The sequence below is a fragment of the Globicephala melas genome, chromosome 3 (assembly GCF_963455315.2).
Source record: "Globicephala melas chromosome 3, mGloMel1.2, whole genome shotgun sequence".
Taxonomy (NCBI): domain Eukaryota; kingdom Metazoa; phylum Chordata; class Mammalia; order Artiodactyla; family Delphinidae; genus Globicephala; species Globicephala melas.
Genome location: NC_083316.1, coordinates 21,981,432 through 22,004,871, shown reverse-complemented (window position 1 = coordinate 22,004,871; position 23,440 = coordinate 21,981,432). Strand labels below are relative to the sequence as shown.

Sequence of the window (23,440 nt, the reverse complement as noted above, 5' to 3'; positions counted from 1 at the left end):
CTGGTAAGTAGATTAACATGGTAAATGAGATCAGCATGGAACACAATAGAGTCTACTACTACAGATTCCAGATTAGCACTTAGGGTAAACCAGGGATGTGCTTATGCCTGTAAAATGGTTAATGTAATAGTTACAACCCTCTCAAATCTCATTATAGTTTTCTAGGCAAATGCATAATGTTTTATTGCACAGTAATAGAATATAATTATATAACGACCTAATCAATAGGTTACTTTGAAGGAAAGGAAGACTTTAATTATGTGTCATGGATGTACTATATTTCAAATTCTTTTTATACACATGATTTTATTTAATTATTATATCTCCTGTTAAGGTAAGCTTATGATTCCCATTCTAGATATGATGAAAATAAAGTCTAGTTAATAAACTCACCTAAGCTCATTAAAACAGTGACACACTCAGGATATTAACCCCTATCCCTCTCTCCGTATTTACTGTTCATTCCACTCTTCTGCCTACATCTACAATGTCAACGTAAATACATTTTTTTTTCAAATTTTAAGTCCCTTTTATTTTGAAACATGGAGTCCATAAATTTAAACTGAGAAACATTACATTAATATCTGTACTAATCTCTAATTGAAGTTTAACATATCCTCAAATTATGTTTATGGGTATCCATCTACAGAAGTTTTGGAACTAATCAGATCTGCTACTAGGTCTTGTTATTTATTGCATTACTTAAGAAGCATAGGTATTATTTTATAACAACCAGTTTCTAAAAATAATTTGATAGCTATATTTTAATAAAATTGATTTCCTTTTTAATACTATATATCTTATTTCTTAATTCATGCATTAAAAATATTATTCTGTCATCAGACTGACAGAAAGATTCATGAAACAAAAAAGTTAAAATTCTTGTTTAAAATCCATAATACTCTCTTGATTTTTGATAATAATATTAACTTGTCATCTGTACTGTGGTAATTATTATAAATGCTTGCATATTTGTTTTGTAATTTGCCCTTTCATAGCTATTTAATTTACCCTCCTCTCCTCGGTACTGCCAAGCACATCCTACAACCCACCCACTTGTTCCCATGCTCTCCTGCTCCACCCTAAGACATAAGCTGGCCAACAGTTTGGTCTGAACTATTGCTTTCTAGAGCTAACTCAGGAAAAAAGCTATGTCAAATCAAATACAGTTTTAAATATGGACAATTTTTAGCACTATGTGCTCTCTGTTAAATGAGAAACAGTGTAGGCTGATGCATGTGGGACATTCATTAACTTGCATCTGACAGGCTCTGATGCTCATTTTTGACACTGAAAGCTGACATGAAACCACAGGTAGAAAATCCATTTACACCTTTCTCCACTGATTAAAAATTTGAAATATAAATTTTTCTTTCATTTTCCTGATAGATTAAGTATTATTCAATAAATGACTTATAATGTCAGTAACCTATTCAGGAATGTGGCATAAACACTCTCTTGTTATAAATGTACAACACATTCCTAGAATATAAACTCCTTAAAGAAACTGCTATTCTGTTCAACTAGAAAAATGTCTAGAAAAAGAGTAGGCACTTTATATATATCTGGTGAAAGAATTACTATGTGGATTTTTTTGTTGACTTCATGATATGTCCTCATATTACATACAAATTGCATGATTTATTTACCTTTTTCCTAGTCTTAGACATTTAGTTCATTTTTACATTTTCCCCAGTGTTTCTGTCAGGATATTTTCAGGAAACAGATGACATACTGAATGATTGGGAAGGACTTAATGGAGAGTGTGGTCAGGGTTAAAGGGATGGTGTAGTGTTTTAGGGGTGTGTGTGTATGTGTGTGTGTGTGTGTGTTAAACACTGCTTCACTGCTTCTGGCACTATAAGATGCTACTGCCTCATCTTGTACATTTCCTGCTCTAGTCCTAGAATCAGACATTTCTCCAAGGAGCCCTGGTTCCTTTAATTAGAAAATGGTATTAGAAACAAAGATCTGGATGCTAGGTGAGTTCACTGGTACTGGATGGTATTGCTGCTAGCTCATCTCAGCTAACAGAGCAAGGAATACATATGTGTGTAGACTACCTTGTACGTATACACATATCTATAAATATTTCAATATATAGCCATCTGTAATTATATTAAAGTACATGAGTTTTCATTGACTTCTCCAACTCTAATCCATTACCACATGGATCAGGCTGTCTTCCTCCCCTTGCTTATCTGTAAATTCTCACAACAGCAGCAAGAAATGTAACTCCCAATATCTGTCATCCATTTACTTATTCAATTTCAGTATAAATGTAGAACAGCATAATTGTTAACCTATATCCTCAGAAGAAACAACTTTATTAACTAGAATGCAGTACATACATGTAATTTCTTTCCATTTAGTCTTAGAGACTTGACTCATTTCCAGAGTTATTTAGGGCAGTACCTTTCCCTCCTCCTCATTTCACTCAGGTTGTGTCATACAATTTTAAAGTTAGATTATCTTGTAAGTAGTCTGCATTCCTTCTTGGACCTCACCTCTCCAGTCTCCAATTCCTAAATGATTTTTTCTTTTAATGTGCATATATTAAAGTTTATTCTGTGCTGTAACACTGTATGGGTTTTGGCAAATGTATAATGTCATATAACCAGTATCATACAGAATTCACTGCTTTAAAGTTCATCTTTGTTCACCTATTCATCCCTACTATCTTCCTCTCAAACCACTGCAACCACTGATCTTTCTATTGTCTCTATACTTTTGCCTTTTCAAGATTGTCATAGTGTTTGAATCATTATCTAGCTTTATCGAACTTGAAATATGCATTTTAGTTTTTCACTTAGCACTATGCATTTTAGTTTCCTCGTTTTTGTGTGTGTGTGACTTGATAGCTCATTTCTTTTTATCACTGAATAATATTATATAGGTATACCACAATTTGTTTACCCATTGATCTACATTTTGTGCTAGTCTGAGCCTACTGATAAGCAATGTCGTGGCTAGACAAGTCCTTGTGTTTCTTATCATTGCAAAACACCCTCAGCAATAACCATCAGAAAACTCTGGGGAAAAAAACCCGAAGGTTTATTACTCACAACTCCTGGAAAGCACATGGCACACCTAGGAGCACACATGTAGGTCTTGGGGAGGAGGAGCTGGAGAGAGAGACAGAGAGAGAGAGAGCGCGATAACTAGTGCATGGGTCTGGGGTTCTATTTTTACTGGGGTCGAGAGTGGGGGCCTAGGGTTTCTCACTCTTTATTGGTGAATTTAAAAAGTAAGAGCAGAAATTTAAGGTGCAGGAAGAGAAAAACAAGTGGCTCACAGACTACGAGAAGTGTTGAGACTGGGAAACTTTAACTTCTGTACTAGCTTAATTATTTTTTCCTGTGGAAAGCCTTCTCTTTATCTGATTTCCTACATCTTCATAGACTCTCTGTTGTGCTTTGTTTTTTCCATCAGATGAAAGTGTAACTGCATGTGCTTACGCTAATAAAATGGTGTGCAGTCCCCCTAGTTTTATTATAGCCCAATTTCATGCTGCATATTATGTCATTTTGCCACACCAACTTGAAAAACTTTTTGTCCAGTTTCCAGAGTTTCAGAACACACAGACTAAAAATATCCCCATTTGTGATAATATCAAATTCCACTTGTTCCCTACATCAATAATGCCTTGATAGCCAACCTTCTTAAAGAAATTGTGAACATAGCTCTCTCCTAATAGTTTTTCCATCACTGACCCTAAGATGATTCACTTATAAGGTATATCTCCAAATTAAAATATGTCCAAAATAATACCCCCTAATGTGTCCCATTTTTTCTTTGTCCTGTTGTATTATAGGGGGTGCCTTAATTGAATAGATATAGTAGTATCTTGGCCAACTACAAAGGGGGCATCTTTGTAATAGAGGGTCTTAGGGAAGTTTTGACCCCTTGATTCCCATTCAGGGGACTGATACTGGGAAAAAACCTGCTTTGCCTAACTCCTTTTGTTTGAAAGTGATATGTTTTCCATAAATCATAGAGAATCATCCACCATTATTTATTGTTTAATCTAGCTCCACTTTTCTTACAGTGTTTATTTTTCTCAGTTGCTGGCAATAAGTTGTTTACATGTCTTTATATTCTATAATCTTATATGTATATATTTATATTCTGTTATGTATAATGTTATTATTGTTATTTTGGTAGGATATTGGCAAAACCTGTTGTAGAGCTTCTCTGCTGACACCGGTTTACACTCTCAGATTTCTAGAGAAGACCTTAAGCTAAATTTTTGAAGTTTAGTTTAGTGGTGGAAACTATTAAGGATGCTTATAGAAAGCTGGCAGCTCATATTTATTCCATTAATGTCTGTTTTTCTTGAAATAGTTTTATCACATTTAGTTAGATAAAGATAGAATCCCAAATTATAATGTGATAATAATTGGACATGAAATTCTTCCAAAAATATCAGTAAATTATTTTAGCAAACTTATATATAAATTAAATAAATATAACAAAAAATGATCAATTTCATATATATACACATATATTTATATAATAAATGTAAGAATTATCAATTACTATGAAAAATAGATATGTTAAAACATACATCCCTAAATAGTTCCTTGATTACAAGACTTAAAAGTCTTGTAATTTTGGTGTCTGTTCATATTCACAGAATTGATTCTTTGTATATGTGTCATTTAACTAGCTGAAATTTCAGACTTATCTCACCAAACAGTATAAAAAAATACAATAGTGTGTTGGAAAGATCAAACAACATATGTATGCCTTTTGTCAAATCCACAAAATAACTGCGTAATCACAAATAGCTTTCTTATCTCTCCAAACCTTATATATCTCATCTGGAAAAGGATTCAGAAAATATGCCTATAGCCCAGAAGTTATTTTTTTTTTGATAAATACGTTAATGTATGTGGAAGTACTTTGTTGACTACAAATCTTAAAGTGATAATATATTAAAATCAATCACATACACATGTTTTGTATGTACATTTTATCTGAGAAACTTTGCCTGAAAAACATGATTGGGATAATGAAAATACTTTATCTGAGTTTAAACTATAGTGATAAGAAATAATGATATAATTCAATTTTGGATGTGGATTTTATATGCTGAACATCCTATTTAATTACAGTAATTTACATTTTTTCTTGGTTCACAAATAGCCAACAGTCATTTTTCACAAATGCAATTGAAATATAATTAAGAGAACAAGGGAATTATAATAAAATAATTTTCAGTTTTTAAAGTTAACAAGATTCAAGTGAATTCCCTGATTACAAAATCAAAATTAAACCAAACTTAAAATATTACACTTCATAATGCATCCGATGGTATTTATTTATCAACAAAAAATGTGATTAAAATGCAGAGCATTTAAGGCTGATAGAGATAATTAACCATAGAAAAAATTAGTAATCAGCTTGTTGCTATTGAATTAATAAAGGATATGAAGAATTTTTAATAAACCCTATGGGATAAGAGCTTGCTAACTTTAAAAACAAATGCAACAAAAATCCTTTATAATGTGCACTTTTGTCTAAGAGCTGAGGAATGTATAGGTGTTAAATTGGCCCAGGAGGGATACACTAATTTTTCCTAAAGGTGAAAGAATTATGCCTAGAATTATGAGGAAAATGAAGGTATTTAATAAAAGGGCTTCACTGTTAAAACACTGTATAATTTATACCAATCACTTTGTGAAGTTCATACTTAATCCCATGTTATGCGAACTTTTATGATTATTACTCTTACTTCACTGCAGACTGTATTTCATTTGTTAGAAAAAACACCAGAACTCTTTTAAAAGGCACATTTCCTCCCAGTTAAACTCTTTCCATATCTCTAACAGCTTGCTTTTGCAATTGAATACTGTCAATCTCATATGTGATCCCAGGCTCAAATTAGGATTATCCATTTTAGGCATGAATCAACTAACCAATTAATTTTACAAATACATTTTTAATTACCTATGGCATGTCAATAATTGTTTCATGTAGGACACAGTGATTTACAAAATATCTCACCACCATACAAGTTACATTATAACTAAAGGAAACAGTCAACAAACATAATCCACTAAATGAAAGGTATAATTAAAATCACTGTAAATTATATGAAGGAAATAAATGGATGGTATGAAAGAAATCAGTAGAGACTGAAGTTGGGTAAGCTCTTTTTGAAAATGTTGTTATGGAAGACTTTGCAAGAAAGCAAAATATGATATAGAAACTGAAAATAATGAGGAGTTGACTATGGATGAGCCAGGTAAGATTGTTCAAGGTCAGAGTATAAGTAAGGCAAAAAACTTTATCTGGGCAAGCACGTAAAGCTCCTGAAGGCGGCTTCCAGGTGGGTGAATATGGAGGAATATTACTTAACAGCAGTACAATTAATATCAGGAGCACTGACATCAGTCTGACAGAATTCAAATCCTGGATGCCTTCCACTTTCCCACAGGTGCCTGCCATTATGTGATTTTAGCAAGTTACTTCAACCCCAGTTTACCCCTCTTTCTAATATGGTCATACGTTCCTTATAATATTGTTACAAGGAGTGTTAAAGAAACGGTGTCTGAAAAAAGACTTAGCACAGTGCCTACAACACAGAAGGCAAGTTAGAATAAATGTTGGTTGCCAGCATCACAGATGTTAGTAAGCTATTTCTAGAGTAGTAGAGCCCAAGTGCAAGGGAGTGCCTAGATTTAATTTTCAATCTTTCTGTTGCTATTTATATGAACTTGTGCAGTCATTTAACCTCTCTGTGCCTCAGTTTCCTTATAATAATATGAGGGATATGAAGGATTATAAAAGGATCTATTTTAAAAGGTTGCCATAAATATATAAATTAAATTACATAAAATGAGTAGACCAGTGGATCACTGTGCTTCCTATTGTTAATTATCTGAAATGTTAGTAGTAGCAGTATAAAAATGACTTCATTTTGACCAAAAACAAGAAGAAAAATGATTCTTTATTTTTCTAATAGATTTTCTTTTCCCCTGATATAAATGACACTCAAAAATAACTCAATCAGGCTTCCCTGGTGGCACAGTGGTCGGGAGTCCGCCTGCCGATGCAGGGGACACGGGTTCGTGCCCCGGTCTGGGAAGATCCCACATGCCGCGGAGCGGCTGGGCCCGTGAGCCATGGCCGCTGGGCCTGCGCGTCCGGAGCCTGTGCTCCGCAACGGGAGAGGCCACAGCAGTGAGAGGCCCGCGTACCGCAAAAAAAATAAATAAAATAAAAAATAATCATCTACCTAGTTCACAAACTAATAATCTAGGAGTTATATTTTATTTCTCCTTTATTTAATCCTTTATAATCAATACATGAGAAAGTAGTATTTCCTTTTCTGAATATTGACTATGAAGATCTTACTCTGGTCTTAGGTCTGGTTCCTCAGAAACAGACCTTGAGGCAAGGATTTGGGTGCCAGTGATAGGTTAACAGATTGCTTCTAGGTCAGGAAGTGAGGGAGAGAGTGCGAAAGCAAGACAGGAAGAAGAATCCAAGTGAGAGTATAATTTCAGTCAGTTCCAGCCTCAGCATGATTCTTTTTTTCTTTTTTTTAATAAATTTATTTATTTATTTTATTTTTGGCTGCATTGAGTCTTCGTTGCTGCACGTAGGCTTTCTCTAGTTGTGGAGAGCAGGGGCTACTCTTCGCTGCCGTGCACGGGCTTCTCATTGTGGTGGCTTCTCTTGTTGAGGAGCATGGGCTTTAGGTGTTCAGGCTTCAGTATTTGTGGCACACGCCCTCAGCAGTTGTGGCTCGTGGGCTCTAGAGTGCAGGCTCAGTAGTTGTGGTACACGGGCTTAGTTGCTCTGCGGCATGTGGGATCTTCCCGGACCAGGGATCAAATCCATGTCCCCTGCATTGGCAGGCGGATTCTCAATCACTGTGTCACCAGGGAAGCCCAGCATGATTCTTTAGGGGAGCTCTGGGATGCAAATAACATGTTGGTTTTAATACTTCTGTACCTGTTAGACAATGGCTCAGGGATTCCAAGGGAGACAACTGTAAACTTGCAGGCATTTAGGCTCTCTGTGCCTGTGAGCAAAGTGGCTCCAGTAGCCAAGGGAAGGCCTTCAAAGAGTTGCAGGTGCAGGCCATTAGAAGCAAAGCATACAAAAATTGTAGTGCATGCAGTGTGTGTGTGTGTGTGTGTGTGTGTGTGTGTGTGTGTCTGTGTGTGTGTGTGTGTGTGTCTGTGTGTGTGTGTGTTGCCCATATTAAAGAATCAAAGGAAACCTGAGTAGAATAACAGTGTCCACTTCAAACTTCTCTATGAGCCATCATCATCTCTTTCTGCCCTACAGTGATGACTTTAACTGTCTCCCCCTTAACCAAAGCCTTTCCTATCCTCTAACCTATTTTCTGATCTGTAGCCAGATTGATCTTTTCTAAACATGGCATGTTAAAGTCTTCCAACTGCTTGCACTGGAAACGAAAACAAATTTCTTACTATAGCTTATAGTGGCCTATGGGATCCTGGTCTCTGCCTAAGTCTCTGGCTCCATCTAATATACAGCTAAACTTTTCGCTTAAAGGCTTACATTCTACCCAAAGTGGACATCATAGAACAGGCCACAGGAAATGAAGAATGCTCTTCAATTTCTCTTGCAAGTGTCATCAGCAAGGACGATGGCCAAAGGAAATTTCCCAGTGGGAAGAAACCAGGTTACCCAGTGTAGTCAACTAAGGAATTTGTTGTATTTCATCAAAGTGAATTAACAGTTATTCTTGAGATTCTCTGGCTGCTCATTTTCTACTGCACCATCCCTGATCAATAAAATGCAGGCATATTCTAATCTACTGGGCATTAGATATTACTTTTCCATTACACTTTTGTAAGCATTATTTGACATTGTAGTGTTCTGACATTTATTTCAGAGTTTTACAGGTTGTGGTTAAATTTACCAGTTTCCAGTAGTTTACAGGATTGGTAATAGCCACATAAAGTTGACGGAAATAATCAATAAACAATCTAAAATAAGGATGTTGATGGAAAAATCAATAAACAATCTATAATAAGAATAAAAAGAGTTTTATTTGGGCCACGCTGAGGACTTTAGCCCGAAAGACATAGATTCAAGAACTTGAATTGTGTTCCGCCAGACTATGAAATGAAGGAGGCTTACAAGGGCAAAAACCTTTATACATTAAAAAATTACATAAGCTGTTTGTCAAGAATTAGAATTGGAGCTATCAAGAACAACAATCCTTGTTAATCAAGGATTGGTTGGGGTCCAAAATGGTTGCATAATTTCAAGGAGAGACCTTGAGATCATAATGTTGCAGCTGCTAGGAGATGTTGTTTAGAGAATGCGGGTGGTGTCCTTGAGTCTGATACAGTTTAGGAAATTCAAGTTCTCAGTGACGCAGGAAAGTGTCTAAAACCATGTCCTCAATGGCCACGCATCTCCAGTTTGGATGACTGAAACACAATTACTCCATTTTGGTTTTTAAATGCACTCTTTTCTTAAATGGTTAAAGCAGATGTACAATGCATGCTCAATAAGCCATGGATACACTCTTTTAATTAGCATAAAGTTCAAGTTAAACAATGTATAAGCCAGAATGACTTCCTCATACCTCAATATGTGAAAATTTCTCCCATCAAAAATAATTATCATTGCCCAAGATTTCAGAGTAAAAGACAATAATGTGACTTTGATTTCTCTCATTCCGAATGAGAGATTTGTGGCCACATATGTGTATTTTGTTAAGTAAGAACATTTTTTTTAATAATAGGTATGGAAACTAGGGTACATATAGCTGGACAAGCTAATAGCTCTGTACCAATAGCAAGCATCCATTATTTACTCTGTTATGTTGGTGATAGATTAATACATATATATGACTATATTGGAAGCAAACATGGCTGATAATGGCGATGATGATGTTGCTAATGAAAACACTAACATGTTGAGAATTTGTATGCTAGCACTATGCTAATGTACTATAAGCTACATGTATTATCTTATGTAAAAAATATTGTTTAAAGCTGTGGATCTAAAAACTAGCTCCAACACTTACTATCTGTATGATCTTTGTCAAATTACTTAAATTCCTCACACCTCAGTTTTCTCACAGGTATATGCTGCTGTAAAAATTAAATAAATCTTTGTGTTACAAATAACTATGACTTTGTGATAAAAGTTCAAGTAAAATTAATAACAATACCTTGTGAATCAGGTATTGATTATTCTCTTTTTATACAAGAAGTAGTTGAAACATAATGATGTGAGTAAATATCCAAAAGTCTCAGATAATAAGGGATAAAGCCAAGCTAGATGCTTATATTTGACCTTTATGACTTGATAACTGCAACTGAATCCACAGATATATGGTCCAGCATTGGACATCTGGCCTTAGCCATGTAAATTAGAGTCCATTTCCAGAATTTTTTAAACTCAAGACAGAAAAGACTATCAGTTGCTTTCTGGATTGGATGATGTTAAATCTGAACTTCATGTATTTGTATATTTCATCAGGTTGAGAAGGCTTAGGTCAAAGCCAGAGAGAAAAGAGAGAGAGAGAGAGAGAGCTCAAGTACTCAAGCCCCTAATTCTAGTTTTCATAAGTAGGAAATGCCCAGTTGCTTCTATACTCCTTTCATTCTTTCCTTTCCACAACTTGATATTATAATCCAATGAATTCTTTTTTTTTTTGCCTACACTAGTTGGAGATGGGTTTTTATTGCTTATCAAATCATTAACATCAGCAGCAATATCTCACATCTTCTAGATTAAATCCCTTACTAATTAAACAAATTTACTAATAAATAAAATTAAATTTGAAATACCCAATGAATTATTTTTACTTCAAGAAGAATCAACTTACTATCTCAATAGAAAAACATTGTTTATTTCAAAATTCTGGATCAATTATCCCATAGGTAAGACCTCATATCTAATTTTGCAATACCAATTTTGTGTGCTCTGTTATTTTTATTGTTTTAGGAAATATATGTGATGTTGTTTTTAATTATAAGGTAAAATGTTCCTGAACATGAGGAGAGCATGTTCTCCTCAGTCTCAAATAAATTTGAGTGACTTACTCAACTGATTTTTGGGAAAAAATGTTATTGATTGTAAAGGATCAACGTGGTACAGTGCTAGGTAATGCTAGACACAATCCAAAGTATATTTGGTATCATTTAATCTGCCTTGAGGCAACATCTCAACGTATTAGAGAAGAATAAGGAGGAGGAGAAGAAGAGGAAGAGGTGGAGAACAGCTTGCAAAAGTTGGTAGATTGTTAACAGAAAACAGTGTTCTTATTCATATATATGTATATATTAATAAATATTCTACTTTTATTAGTCTTGAGGACTTTAGGAACACTTGATATGATCTTTGGTGTATTTTGGAACTTATCTTTTCAAAATAATGAATATTTAAATTACTAATATATTCACATTTACATGCTGTAATACAGTGGTAGTAAAGTCAGCTGTTAAATTCCTATTTAATTTATTTGTATTATATATGTCTCCCTACTTATCTGTATGATATGAGTTTTTAATGACAGTTCACTGATGTAACATGGAAAAATAATGTATTAATGATATATTATTTATAACATTTAAATAACATTCAGAAAAGTTTTATAGTTTACAAGTTATGTGAAAATGAAACACAACCTAATAAACCATTTTTCTCACGCTACTTTTCAGGGGAAACAGACAGTACACTGAATTTGATTTCCTGCTGAAGCCGCAGATAATGAGGACTTATCACTGCCTACCACTATTCATCTGGACCTATATGTTTCATACAATTGATGCTATCCCATTTCAAGAAAAAGCTAACAGTGATTTACCAAGTGAAAGGATAGTGGGTCTGACACAAGATGATGGTAAAACGCTACATCGCACCAAGCGTGGCTGGATGTGGAATCAATTCTTCTTGTTGGAAGAGTACACAGGTACAGACACACAATATGTAGGCAAGGTAAGAATTTTTATATAAGTCTAGAAGCTGAAAGTGACAGTTATTTTTTACAGCAGCTTTCCACATCACTAATGATTATTTTAAAATATTTGACAAATGGCGATGTGCAGAAGGCATCATGTAAATTCTTTCGGTAGGTTAGTGTGGGGAATGTGATTTATTCAGGTAGTTAGTTTAGGTCAGTAACCATAGTAAGCCTCAAAATAAAAAAACTAATTTGTGGACTTAATTCCTTATTAATCAGCTAGATATGATTTAATATTATGCGTGTGCACCTAAGTGATTAAAAAAAACTTTCTTTGAAATTTAAAGTTATGGGTAAATAATAACTGTGTTATATGAAGCAAAGCAAAATGCAATTGCAATATACCAAAAGTTAACAAAACGTATTGGTCTCTGCTGATGAATAATTTATCAAAAAAGTTAAATTAAAATGTCATTAAGATTTCTTAACTCCAAATTTCTGATATTTTCTAGGATTGTGGAGGGAGCTGGGTCTGTAGGTAGGAAGTGCTAGTAAAAAATTAAAAATTGCACGTGGATAAATCCAAGGTGGTGGGATTACATATGGCCAGAGAAAAGAAACACAAATATACATGCATACACACACGCACACATCTACACAAATGTTAGTCTAATGGGATGAAGTCAGACCACTACTATGAAACACCCAAACATGCTGAGATGTTTTTACACACAGCATGGGATGTGAATCTGTGTTAAACTCTCTTGTACAAATTCACCGTGGGTGGAGCACAAATCTGGGATGATCAATTTGCTTTCAGTGTCAGGGTGTACCAAAGGACCAAGAGGATGAATTATCAGGATTTTTTATAAGGAAATACTGTAGAATATTTTATGTCATTTCAGATGTTTGCAATATAAGACAGAAAAGTCAGAAGTGTTGAAATGAAGAGCAATTTTTTGTTTTCACAATAATGCAAACTGAAGTTTACTAATTCTGTTTTCTATAATAAGGGACACCTTTGGTTCTTACTCAGGAAGATTACAAAGTAATAACAATTGCCATGTAGTTTCACAGTAATTTGAACAGACACATGTGACTGAATTACTTGGGCAGAATAGTAATACTGCTCAAGAGAAGAATTAAATTTAACAAGAAGCATAGCAAAGTCTCCTACTATTCTGTTAGAGAAACTTCATATGCAATTGATTTTTTACACATTAGATCTAGATCTTGAAAAATCCATAGCTATCATGGATTAATAATCGATTGCTCACATGTCTATAATTATTGAGAACTGAGCAGATTTAAGTATTTTAATATCTGGTTGTTAAAACATATTTATTACATGAAGAGATAAATTTACAGAGATAGTATTTATTAATTCTAAAGGAAACAGTATTCATACAATAATTCTGAAATATCAGCTTAATTGACCAATACATTTTAGTTAAAAGATATGTATTTTTAAAAAATTATTTGGCCACTTCACGCGTCACGTGGGATCTTAGTTCCCTGACCAGGGATCAAACCCGTGCCCCCCCTGCTTTGGAAGCACAGAATCTTAACCACTGGACCACGAGGGAAGTCCCAGAGGTATGTATTTGTACTTGATTTGCTAAGTGCAATTGTCGAACTGCCTATAAATAGTCACCATCTAAATTCAATAAGGTATCTTTTTTACAGAATTAGCTCTCATTTTTTCATAGTTTTAATTCCAAAACGTTTACTATTCCATAGCTGAAATTATCCAAAGTATAATCATAGAATTCTGAACTGGAAGAGAATTCTAACATTCATGAAACTCTTGGTTACAACTGGATAGTACTGGTGTAGGTGTTAACTAAAATGATGGGAAACAGAAACACCAGTTGCCAAATCGTTAGGAATCTGGTTTATATTTGATTATCAAATGGTGGGATGACTCTCTCTCTTGAACTTTCATATGTTGATGTGTGCACTAAATATGGATATTTTCCCCAAGCATATATAAAATGATGTTCTTGGATAAGCGATTTTCTCTTAGGCTTTTAGAGTATGGCAGTATGATTTGTACAGAGATAGAAATAAAGTCTGAAATTTCCTGAAGGATATTTAATAAGTTTTTATAGCACATTATAGTGTTTTTCAGAATCTAAATAAATGATCTTTATAAAGGTTTTAGAATGTCATTACTTATGGTGCAGTACATGTACCAGCTGCTTCTGATTTATGGGCACACTGTACCCCAAAACGCTCTTTACAGTTTCATTGTTTAAAACTAAGAACATATGAGAAAAATATTAAGCATTAAGGCTAGGTGCTCAGGACAGTCTACAAAAGCTTATTTCATACTGAATTCTACAAAATCTACTTTTACAATAGAGTGCTATCATTTCATTCTTACTGCCAATCCCCTCGCTGCCAGTACTGTAATACCACATCTCTGCACCATTGCATCAGCACACTAAATATAGTCTTTTCACTTGACTTTATTTAGTTTTTAATTCTCAAAAATATATTATACACTGTTTCTTGAATGATATCAATCTCTTGGACAAAATGTATATAGAAAAATAACCTAAATTTACTTAGGTAGATTTCAGAGTTCAGTATCATTGTGTATTCCTGCCTATGTTCTATATTCCTATAATTAAGTAGCCTTGGCTCCTAAAACAGTGAAAGCTTTCCTTTTCCAAATACTTGACCTCTATCTGATCATGTTCACAGGCACTTTTCCACAGAGTATCTAACATCCTTTTCCATAATCTCATCTCTTCTCTGCTTTAAGTCCTACATCAAGTATATCCTCCTACATTAAGCCCATCTTCATTCTCCCCAGCTAGAATTTCCTGTCAAAGTTATGAAATCATCTATCAAAACCTTATTTATGGCACAATTTTAATTATCTTGGTCTAGTAATTTATCTCCTAGAATCTGTGACATTTGGGATTTGAATCAGTGTTAGATTTAAGGTTTTTTTCTTATTTTCTCAAAATATTTGACATATTTACTCAAAATTAATATTCAGTTGATATCTCAATAGATCTTTACTGAGTATTTATTAATCTGGGTCCTGAGAGATCGACACTATAAAGCACAGAAAGAGCAAAATTAAAAGAAATATATTTCCTGTTCCTGACACGTTACACCAAAGTTGATTCCCTTTCTATATTTCTGTTATACTTGAGGGCCCTAATTGTAACCAAGCCCCTCCCATTTTGCTCTAGGACCTCAAAACAGCACATACAGTTTAGAATCATTTCACTCCAAAATAACTACCACAAGTATTTAGAATTAAAAGTTAAATAAGTTCTGATGGAATTAGGAATTATAACTACTTCTAGGAAAATTTTCATTTAAAATATATTAGTGAGCATATTTTTTCTGGAATATAAGTAAAAAAACATTCAAAAAATATTAGAATGTGGTAGAAAATGTTTATTAGTATGATTCCCAATTATATGTGTGACGTTTCCTGATATCTTCTACCGATTTCGCTGCTTTTGAACTGTTTCTAATACTCCAACATTCTCTTCCTCTACTTCCAAACTTTCAGAGGATCAAATGCACCCTTACATACTCATCAGTGTTAAAAAAGGAAGAAAATAAAAGAAAAAAGAAAGAAATAGAAGTAGTAGATTCTTCAGGAGGGTACAGGGAGAGCGATAGGGGAAAGTATTTAAGCACAAGCATCATTATTAGTAGTAGTAGCAATTATCATTATTATCATTATAATAAAAGGAATTTGTGCTACCTATAAAAAAACAGGTCTAGAAAATTAAAAATTAATTAAAAAAATCAAAGATAACTATAAGCATACCACCAAGACAAGGTAAATTGTTTACATATTTCTACTTATTTACTAGTTGTATTTTCTAAACATTCTTGATTTTCTATTGTTTATGAATATTTTATTTTGCCTTTCTCATTCGATGTTGTTTTTGGATATTGTTAAAATGTCAATATTAGCCATGTCATATTATGTCATATACATAATCATAATCATTTAAAAAATTTCCAAATGTTCTATTTAGACTGTCTGGTTTTATACATGCGTGTGCACACGCACACACACACACACACACACACATCTCTCTGTGATAAAAATTTTGTATCTGATAATTTTTAGTGTGTTTTAAACTATCTTTAGGATGAATTGGGAGACTGGGGTTGACATATATACACTAATATGTATAAAATGGATAACTAATAAGAACCTGCTGTATAAAAAAATAAAATAGAATTCAAAAATTCAAAAAAATTATCTTTATTTAGGATAAATTATTGAAAGTGAATTTCGCAGAATCAAAGATATGAATGAGTTTAAAGTTCTGGATGTATATTAGTCAACTGCATTTCAGAAAATTTATACGACTTCTCTTTCAACAACATAGGATATTTGTATGTTGGATATTTATTTGTAAATTTATCACTGTATTTTAATATGGATGTTAACCCTGTGCATTACTGTTCAATTAGCTTGAAAAACTGAACACCTACAATGTGGGACACTACGCTGAGTCCTAAAAATAGGAGTCAATAAGATGAACTGGTCCTTATATTCGAAAGAGATAGAAATAGCTTATTGTAGATAGGAAATTCTCTATCTATAATAAGCTAAATGCTATTATTGCTGGCCTGCTAGGAGAAAGACCCAATAGAAGTCTCAATTTAGGGGAAAGATGACACATTGTTTTTCTTATCCAATGGACTGAATTCCTAATACCTAAACTTTCACCTAAACTGGAATCATTCTCTAAATTAATAATGTTTGTTTATTCATTAATTTAGGAACTGCCATATTTCCCTGTTCCAGTGAACACAGACATTTTTACCAGATAATCACAAATATTCAAACTTTCCTCGTGCAAACATTTTGTAATTTGTCCACAATAAATCCTAATAACTCACGTTAAGGGTCTTATAGCTATGATGGTGGTGTTCATGGGAAAGGTGTTAGAAAGTTATTCTAAAAATTGTCTAGCCTTCTTTACACTGATTTAAATTATAAAGTAATTGTGGTCACTCTAGATATGCTATTAAATTTATAATTAGTGGAATTTCCTCAGTAAATATTCTGTTTCTCAGCCAGAATTTCCTAGTGATGTGATTGCTATAAATCATCATAGTTAGAACTATAAACTAAAAATTAGAGGCAAAAACAAGGGTTCAAGGTTAATGAATAAGTAACTTGGCAAATCTAAGGGGAAAGAGGCCTTCTTCTCCTACAGTGGGAAGTGATATGTTTGTTATTTTGTGAAGTTTCAACTCCCTCAGTACTTTCTAACAACAAAAGGTTTTTTGAAATTAAAATTACATTCTCCCCCAGTGTATATTCTATTTTTCCTCTATGAATACAATCAAGATTTGTTGCTATTGTGTGTTATTGGTTTTAGAAAAAAACTTCATTTTAAAAACTATTTTGGTAAATGTGTCTTAATACTTGAAAAAATTGTGCATTGCTTAGTTACAGAGTATAGTATTCTGCAATCTTAGGTAAAGATGATGACGGTATTTTTCAGTTCTCTGTCATTACAATTTGTGTATCTCCTTTGTCCAATTCTTACTGTTAGAAGAATATTAAACAGTTCCATTTAAAAAGTTATCTTCTTACGTTTGTCGATTTTTTCATTTATTTCTATGAAAGTATTAGGTGTATGGCCAATTATCTTTTATGTTTCTGATTAATTGATGTTTCATTATTATGAAACATCACCTTTATCTCTGATAATACTACTTGCCTGAAGTTTACTTTGCCTGATCCAAATTTATCCATGCCAACTCACTTATGTTTGTGTTTTTGTTGTTTATCTTTTTCCATGCTTTTGTTTTCAGTCTTTCTGTGTAATTATAGTAAAAATGCAGCTCTTATAAACAGCTCAGAGTTGGTTTACGCTTTTTTATCCAGTCTGATAATATTTAACATTTAACTGGAATGTTAAGTCCATTCATATAAAATGCAATTATTGATATACTTGGATTCGAGTCTGCCATTTTCTTATTTTCTTTTGTCCCATTTCTTTTCATACCTTTGTTTCTGCTTTCCTACCATCTTTTTTGTTAATTGCATATTTTTCAATATCTGAATTTATTTCCTTTATAATTCATCCTTAACCTATTATACTGTGAAGTGAATTAATATTATATATTTTATAATTGTTTATAACATGTTTACAATTATTACAGTAATCTTTCAACAATATAATTTCTCTTGCCTGTAGGACTTCATTCTATTTTTGTCATATATTTTCCTTCTGTATATATTATAAAGTGCATCATACATTGCTAATGTTTATTATTTAGGCATTTTATTATTTATTTAAAAGCAAAAAATTAAAAAAAAATATGTTATATTACATGATTACCACTTCCAGTCATGCTTTTCATTCTTTCATGTAGATCTTAATTTCTGTATGCTATCATTTCCCTTCAAACTGAAGACTTCCTTTAGCATCACTGTAGTGTGAATTTGCTGGAAGCAAATTTTCTTACCTCTTTTTAATCTGAAAATATCACTATTTGACTTTTAATTTTGAAAAATATTTTAATTGGTTATAGAAATATATACTGATTTGACAGTTTTTATTTACTTTTTCCTTTCAGCACTTTAAATTTTTGTTACATTGCATTGTGGATTCTAGTACTTTTAATAAGTCAGTCATTATTCTTACCATTGTTGCTCTGTATATAATTAGTATTTGTCTCTGGTTGCTTTTAAAGTTCTCAATAGTTTGTCTTAGCAAGTATCTTACTTTGATACCAAATGTGTTTTATTAATCCTGCTTGGTATTCACTGGCCTTCTTAGACCAGCAGATCTTTCTGCACCAAATTTTAAAATGTACGATCATTTTATTTTTGTGGCCAGTTCTACAAAATTAATAAACAGCATGGACATGTAGATTTAAACCACTCAAGCACCAGAATGACCAAGAGTAAAATGCCAGAAAATCCCAAGTGAATGTGATATGAACAAGCTGGAACTCTCAATGAATTCTAGTTGAACTATGAATGCTAGAAACATTAAAGGAGACCAAAATGGAGAAATACAATATGCTTAGGGATTAGAAGATTAAAAAATAATCTAAAGATTAAATGCCATCATAATCAATATCCCCATGTATTTCTTTTAACTTTATTTAGAATTAATTTCAAACATTCTGAGGGGCATTCAAATTGTACAAAGAACTATACAGCATTCAGCAAGATTTACCAATTATCAACATCTCACCCATTTTGTTTTATCACTCTTTTTATTTATACAGATTTTATATTGTGGCTGAACCATTTCAGTTTTGTCATTACTTCTAGGACTTGTCTCTTTCTGAGCTCTATAGGAGTAGTTGCAAACCCACAATAACTCGGCAAGATTGAACTCTAATTTCTGTTTCCTGATGATGAAATTCACAACTCCTTAGCCTTCTTGCTGACATTTTCTACTAAGTTTCTTGGAGTTGGATATTGTGCATGTGAAGTTTAGATATCAACTTGGAGATGTTAACAGAGACCTGAGGGTTCCATTCTCTGTGACCCTCTCCTCCCTAAGATTGTGCTCTCCAGTTTCTATCTACCCTGGCAAACCCAAACTCCAATCAGTGTCTCCTCAGCCCAGTAATACTGCTTCTTCCTGCTTGGGCTCTAATTATATGTTCCTAACTGTATCAGGAAAGTACCCTTAGAGGAAAAGTCTGGTAATGATATTAGGCCACAAAAATTTAACTCAAGGTCATAGGCTTTGCAACACCACCTCTTTTGATTGGTGTTTCGTGTCATCAAGCAGTTTTGTCTGTCTGTATATCCTTTATTTGGGTCATGCTTCCATAATTATTCTCAGTGGATTTATTTGTCCAGTGAAATTACCTGTGAGGATAAAAACCTAAACGTCAAGACTGCTTTTGAGAAATCACATCATGATGTGACTATGCACATTTCATGAACCAGTAAGGCTTATTACAATATTGTAAGATTTAAAAATGTTTCAAATGTGCTAAGTCAAAATAAGCTCTATTTTTTCCCCAAAGGTATACTTATTATTTCTGTTTCATGGTTTATTATATCAGGTAGGACTTTCAGAGTGTTTTATATCATAAGTGGTAGTGAGAATTAGTTCCTTACTGTGATATGTTACTCTAAACAATACGATCCTTGGTATTTTAAGGTTCTCTGGCATGTTAAGAAACATGATGGTGCACTGTTTTCTTCCTGACAAAGAACTCAGACCTTCAAATGGAAATTTGCTGTGGCCATTTGTAAATGTTTTCTATTCACTTCTTGTCTGGACCAGCAAGCCTATTTTAGAGTCACATTTCTGCTTTTCCATTCCTATCTCAAATGCCCACTGAGAACAATGATAGATGTCCCTTCTTTCCAGGGCAGTTTTGAACACCACCACTCAATCTACCAGTACATCAGTGAGAGCATGAGGTCAGAAGTCAGGTGTCACTAGTTAGCCTGCTTCTTTTGAACTATCTACTCTTCTACTATGTACATAATGGGGTTATATAAAATAAACATAAAGAGCATTTCATAAAAATACTTCCATTATATCCATTCAGACTGGCTTATTCTTTGAAAATATAGATTATTCCCCCTAGTTCAGTGTCTGGCATTTATTAGCACTCAATTCAATGTTGAAAGTAATCTAGGTTTTTGAACACAAGAGTGTGATATTATCATCACTATTATAATCACTGCACTGATTAAGCACAAGATAGAACTGAAAATGAACAGGCGGATGTCTTCCAAACTCATTAAACTGCTTTAATGGAGTTTTGCAAAAGGAAAGAAATATCACATATCGTGATGTTATATGTATTAATTTTCATAAGTACAAAAATCATTATTTTGCTCATTAAAGATGGCCTTTCTTTAACATCAAGACGATTTTAACAAAATGGAGCAGAAGAGGGAAAAACTGTCTTAAAATATATTATGCAAAATAAGTTGGTAAAATTGAGCCACATTAAATATTATAAGCAATACATGTTACTTTGTTAATTTGTAATGAGATTTAAAAAGTAAAGATGCATTATAAACACTGTTTTAACCTTAAATTCATTCATGATATTAAAGCAGAGAATGAAATCACAGTACAAAAATGAAAGTCCATACAAAGAAATATTTATTGACACGTTTCTGAAGATATATTACGCTAGAGACACACACTCAAATCAGTGAAACTTCTTGCTGTTGGTTTTGTTGTTAGAATTACTTGAAAAGCCTTGGTCATGGAAGGAGGTGAAATTGGATATTGTTTTACAGTTATATGTTTGTGATGAATTTAAACTCAGTCTCAAATGTATATCAATAGTTAATATGATTTGCACTGCTAGTCTTCAAGGAAACTTTGAAGTAAAGAATACAAACAAAAATAGAGGCGATAAAGGTGACTGCAAGCTAAAGTACAAAAGCAAGTGATATAATTATGTAATCAGATATCTAGCAGGACTTTCCACAGGCTACACTGAACTTAGTAACTTAGGTTTTCCAACTTCTTAGGCCATTAACTGAAGTCATAGTAGAGAACTAATATGGAAAGCACATCAAGTAACTAATTTTAAAGCCCCATCTCATTATTAGGTATCACTTCAATGATAAAAATATAAACTTTTTTTAACTTAAAAATTTTTTTAACATCTTTATTGTAGTATAATTGCTTTACAATGTTGTGTTAGCTTCTGCTGTATAACAAAGTGAATCAGCTATATGTATACATATATCTCCATATCCCCTCCCTCTTGCATCTCCGTCCCACCCTCCCTATCCCACCCCTCTGGGTGGTCACAAAGCAACGAGTTGATCGCCCTGTGCTATGTAGCTGCTTCCCACTAGCCATCTGTTTTACATTTGGTAGTGTATATATGTCAAAGCTACTCTCTCACTTCATCCCAGCTTACCCTTCCCCCTCCCCATGTCCTCAAGACCATTCTCTACGTCTGTGTCTTTATTCCTGTTCTGCCACTAGGTACCTCAGAAACTTTTTTTTTTTTAAGATTCCATATATATGTATTAGCATACGGTATTTGTTTTTCCCTTTCTGACTTACTTCACTCTGTATGGCAGACTCTAGGTCCATCCACCAAACTACAAATAACTCAATTTCATTTCTTTTTATGGCTGAGTAATATTCCATTGTATATATGTAACACATCTTCTTTATCCATTCATCTGTTGATGGACACATAGGTTGCTTCCATGTTCTGGCTATTGTAAACAGAGCTGCAATGAACATTGTGTGACATGACTCTTTTTGAATTATGGTCTTCTCAGGGTATATGCCCAGTAGTGGGATTGCTGGGTCATATGGTAGTAATATTTTTAGTTTTTTAAGAAGTCTCCATACTGTTCTCCATGGTGGCTGTATCAACTTACATTCCCACTAACAGTGCAAGAGAGTTCTCTTTTCTCCACACCCTCTCTAGCATTTATTGTTTCTAGATTTTCTGACGATGGCCATTCTGACTGGTGTGAGGTGATACCTCATTGTAGTTTTGATTTGCCTTTCTCTAATGATTCGTGATGTTGAGCATCCTTTCATGTGTTTGTTGGCAATCTGTATATCTTCTTTGGAGAAACGTCTACTATTTAGGTCTTCGGCCCATTTTCGGATTGGGTTGTTTGTTTTTTGATATTGAGCTGCATGAGCTGCTTGTATATTTTGGAGATTAACCCTTTGTCAGTTGCTTCATTTGCAAATATTTTCTCCCATTCTGAGGGCTGTCTTTTCGTCTTTTTAATGGCTTCCTTTTCTGTGCAAAAGCTTTTAAGTTTCATTAGGTCCCATTTGTTTATTTCTGTTTTTATTTCCATTTCTCTAGGAGGTGGGTCAAAAAGGATCTTACTGTGATTTATGACAAAGAGTGTTCTTCCTATGTTTTCCTCTAAGAGTTTTACAGTGTCCGGGCTTACATTTAGGTCTTTAATTCATTTTGAGTTTATATTTGTATACAGTGTTAGGGAGTGTTCTAGTTTCATTTTTTACATGTAGCTGTCCAGTTTTCCCAGCACCACTTACTGAAGAGACTGTATTTTCTCCATTGCATATTCTTGCCTCCTTTGTCATAGATTAGTTGACAATAGGTGCATGGGTTTATCTCTGGACTTCCTATCCTGTTCCATTGATCTATATTTCTGTGTTTGTGCCAGCACCATATTGTCTTGATTACTGTAGCTTTGTACTATAGTCTGAAGTCAGGGAGTCTGATTCTTCCAGCTCTGTTTTTTTCCCTCAATTTTGCTTTGGCTATTTGCGGTCTTTTGTGTCTCATACAAATTTTAAGAGTTTTTGTCCTACCTCTGTAAAAAATGCTACTGGTAATTTGATAGGGGTTGCATTTAACCTGTAGATTGCTTTGGATAGTATAGTCACTTTGACAGTAATGAGTCTTCCAATCCAAAAACATGGTATATCCCTCCATCTGTTGTGTTACCTTTGATTTCTTTCATCAGTGTCTTATAGTTTTCTGAGTACAGGTCTTTTACCTCCTTAGGTAGTTTTATTCCTAGGTATTTTATTCTTTTTGTTGCAGTAGTGAATGGGATTGTTTCCTTAA

At 33.6% G+C, this 23,440-nt stretch overlaps 1 protein-coding gene across 3 annotated transcripts in view; it reads left to right on the top strand.

The window, feature by feature from the left end:
- The window catches only part of CDH9 (cadherin 9), a 122,752-nt gene that overhangs the window by 30,934 nt on the left and 68,378 nt on the right, over nucleotides 1-23,440 (top strand). For all 3 annotated transcript variants that reach the window (XM_030856469.2, XM_060295686.1, XM_030856468.2), the window contains exon 2: nucleotides 11,667-11,943. In XM_030856469.2, coding sequence (XP_030712329.2) covers nucleotides 11,716-11,943 — 228 coding nt within the window. In that variant the 5' untranslated portion in view covers nucleotides 11,667-11,715. The remainder of the gene's footprint in view (nucleotides 1-11,666; nucleotides 11,944-23,440) is intronic.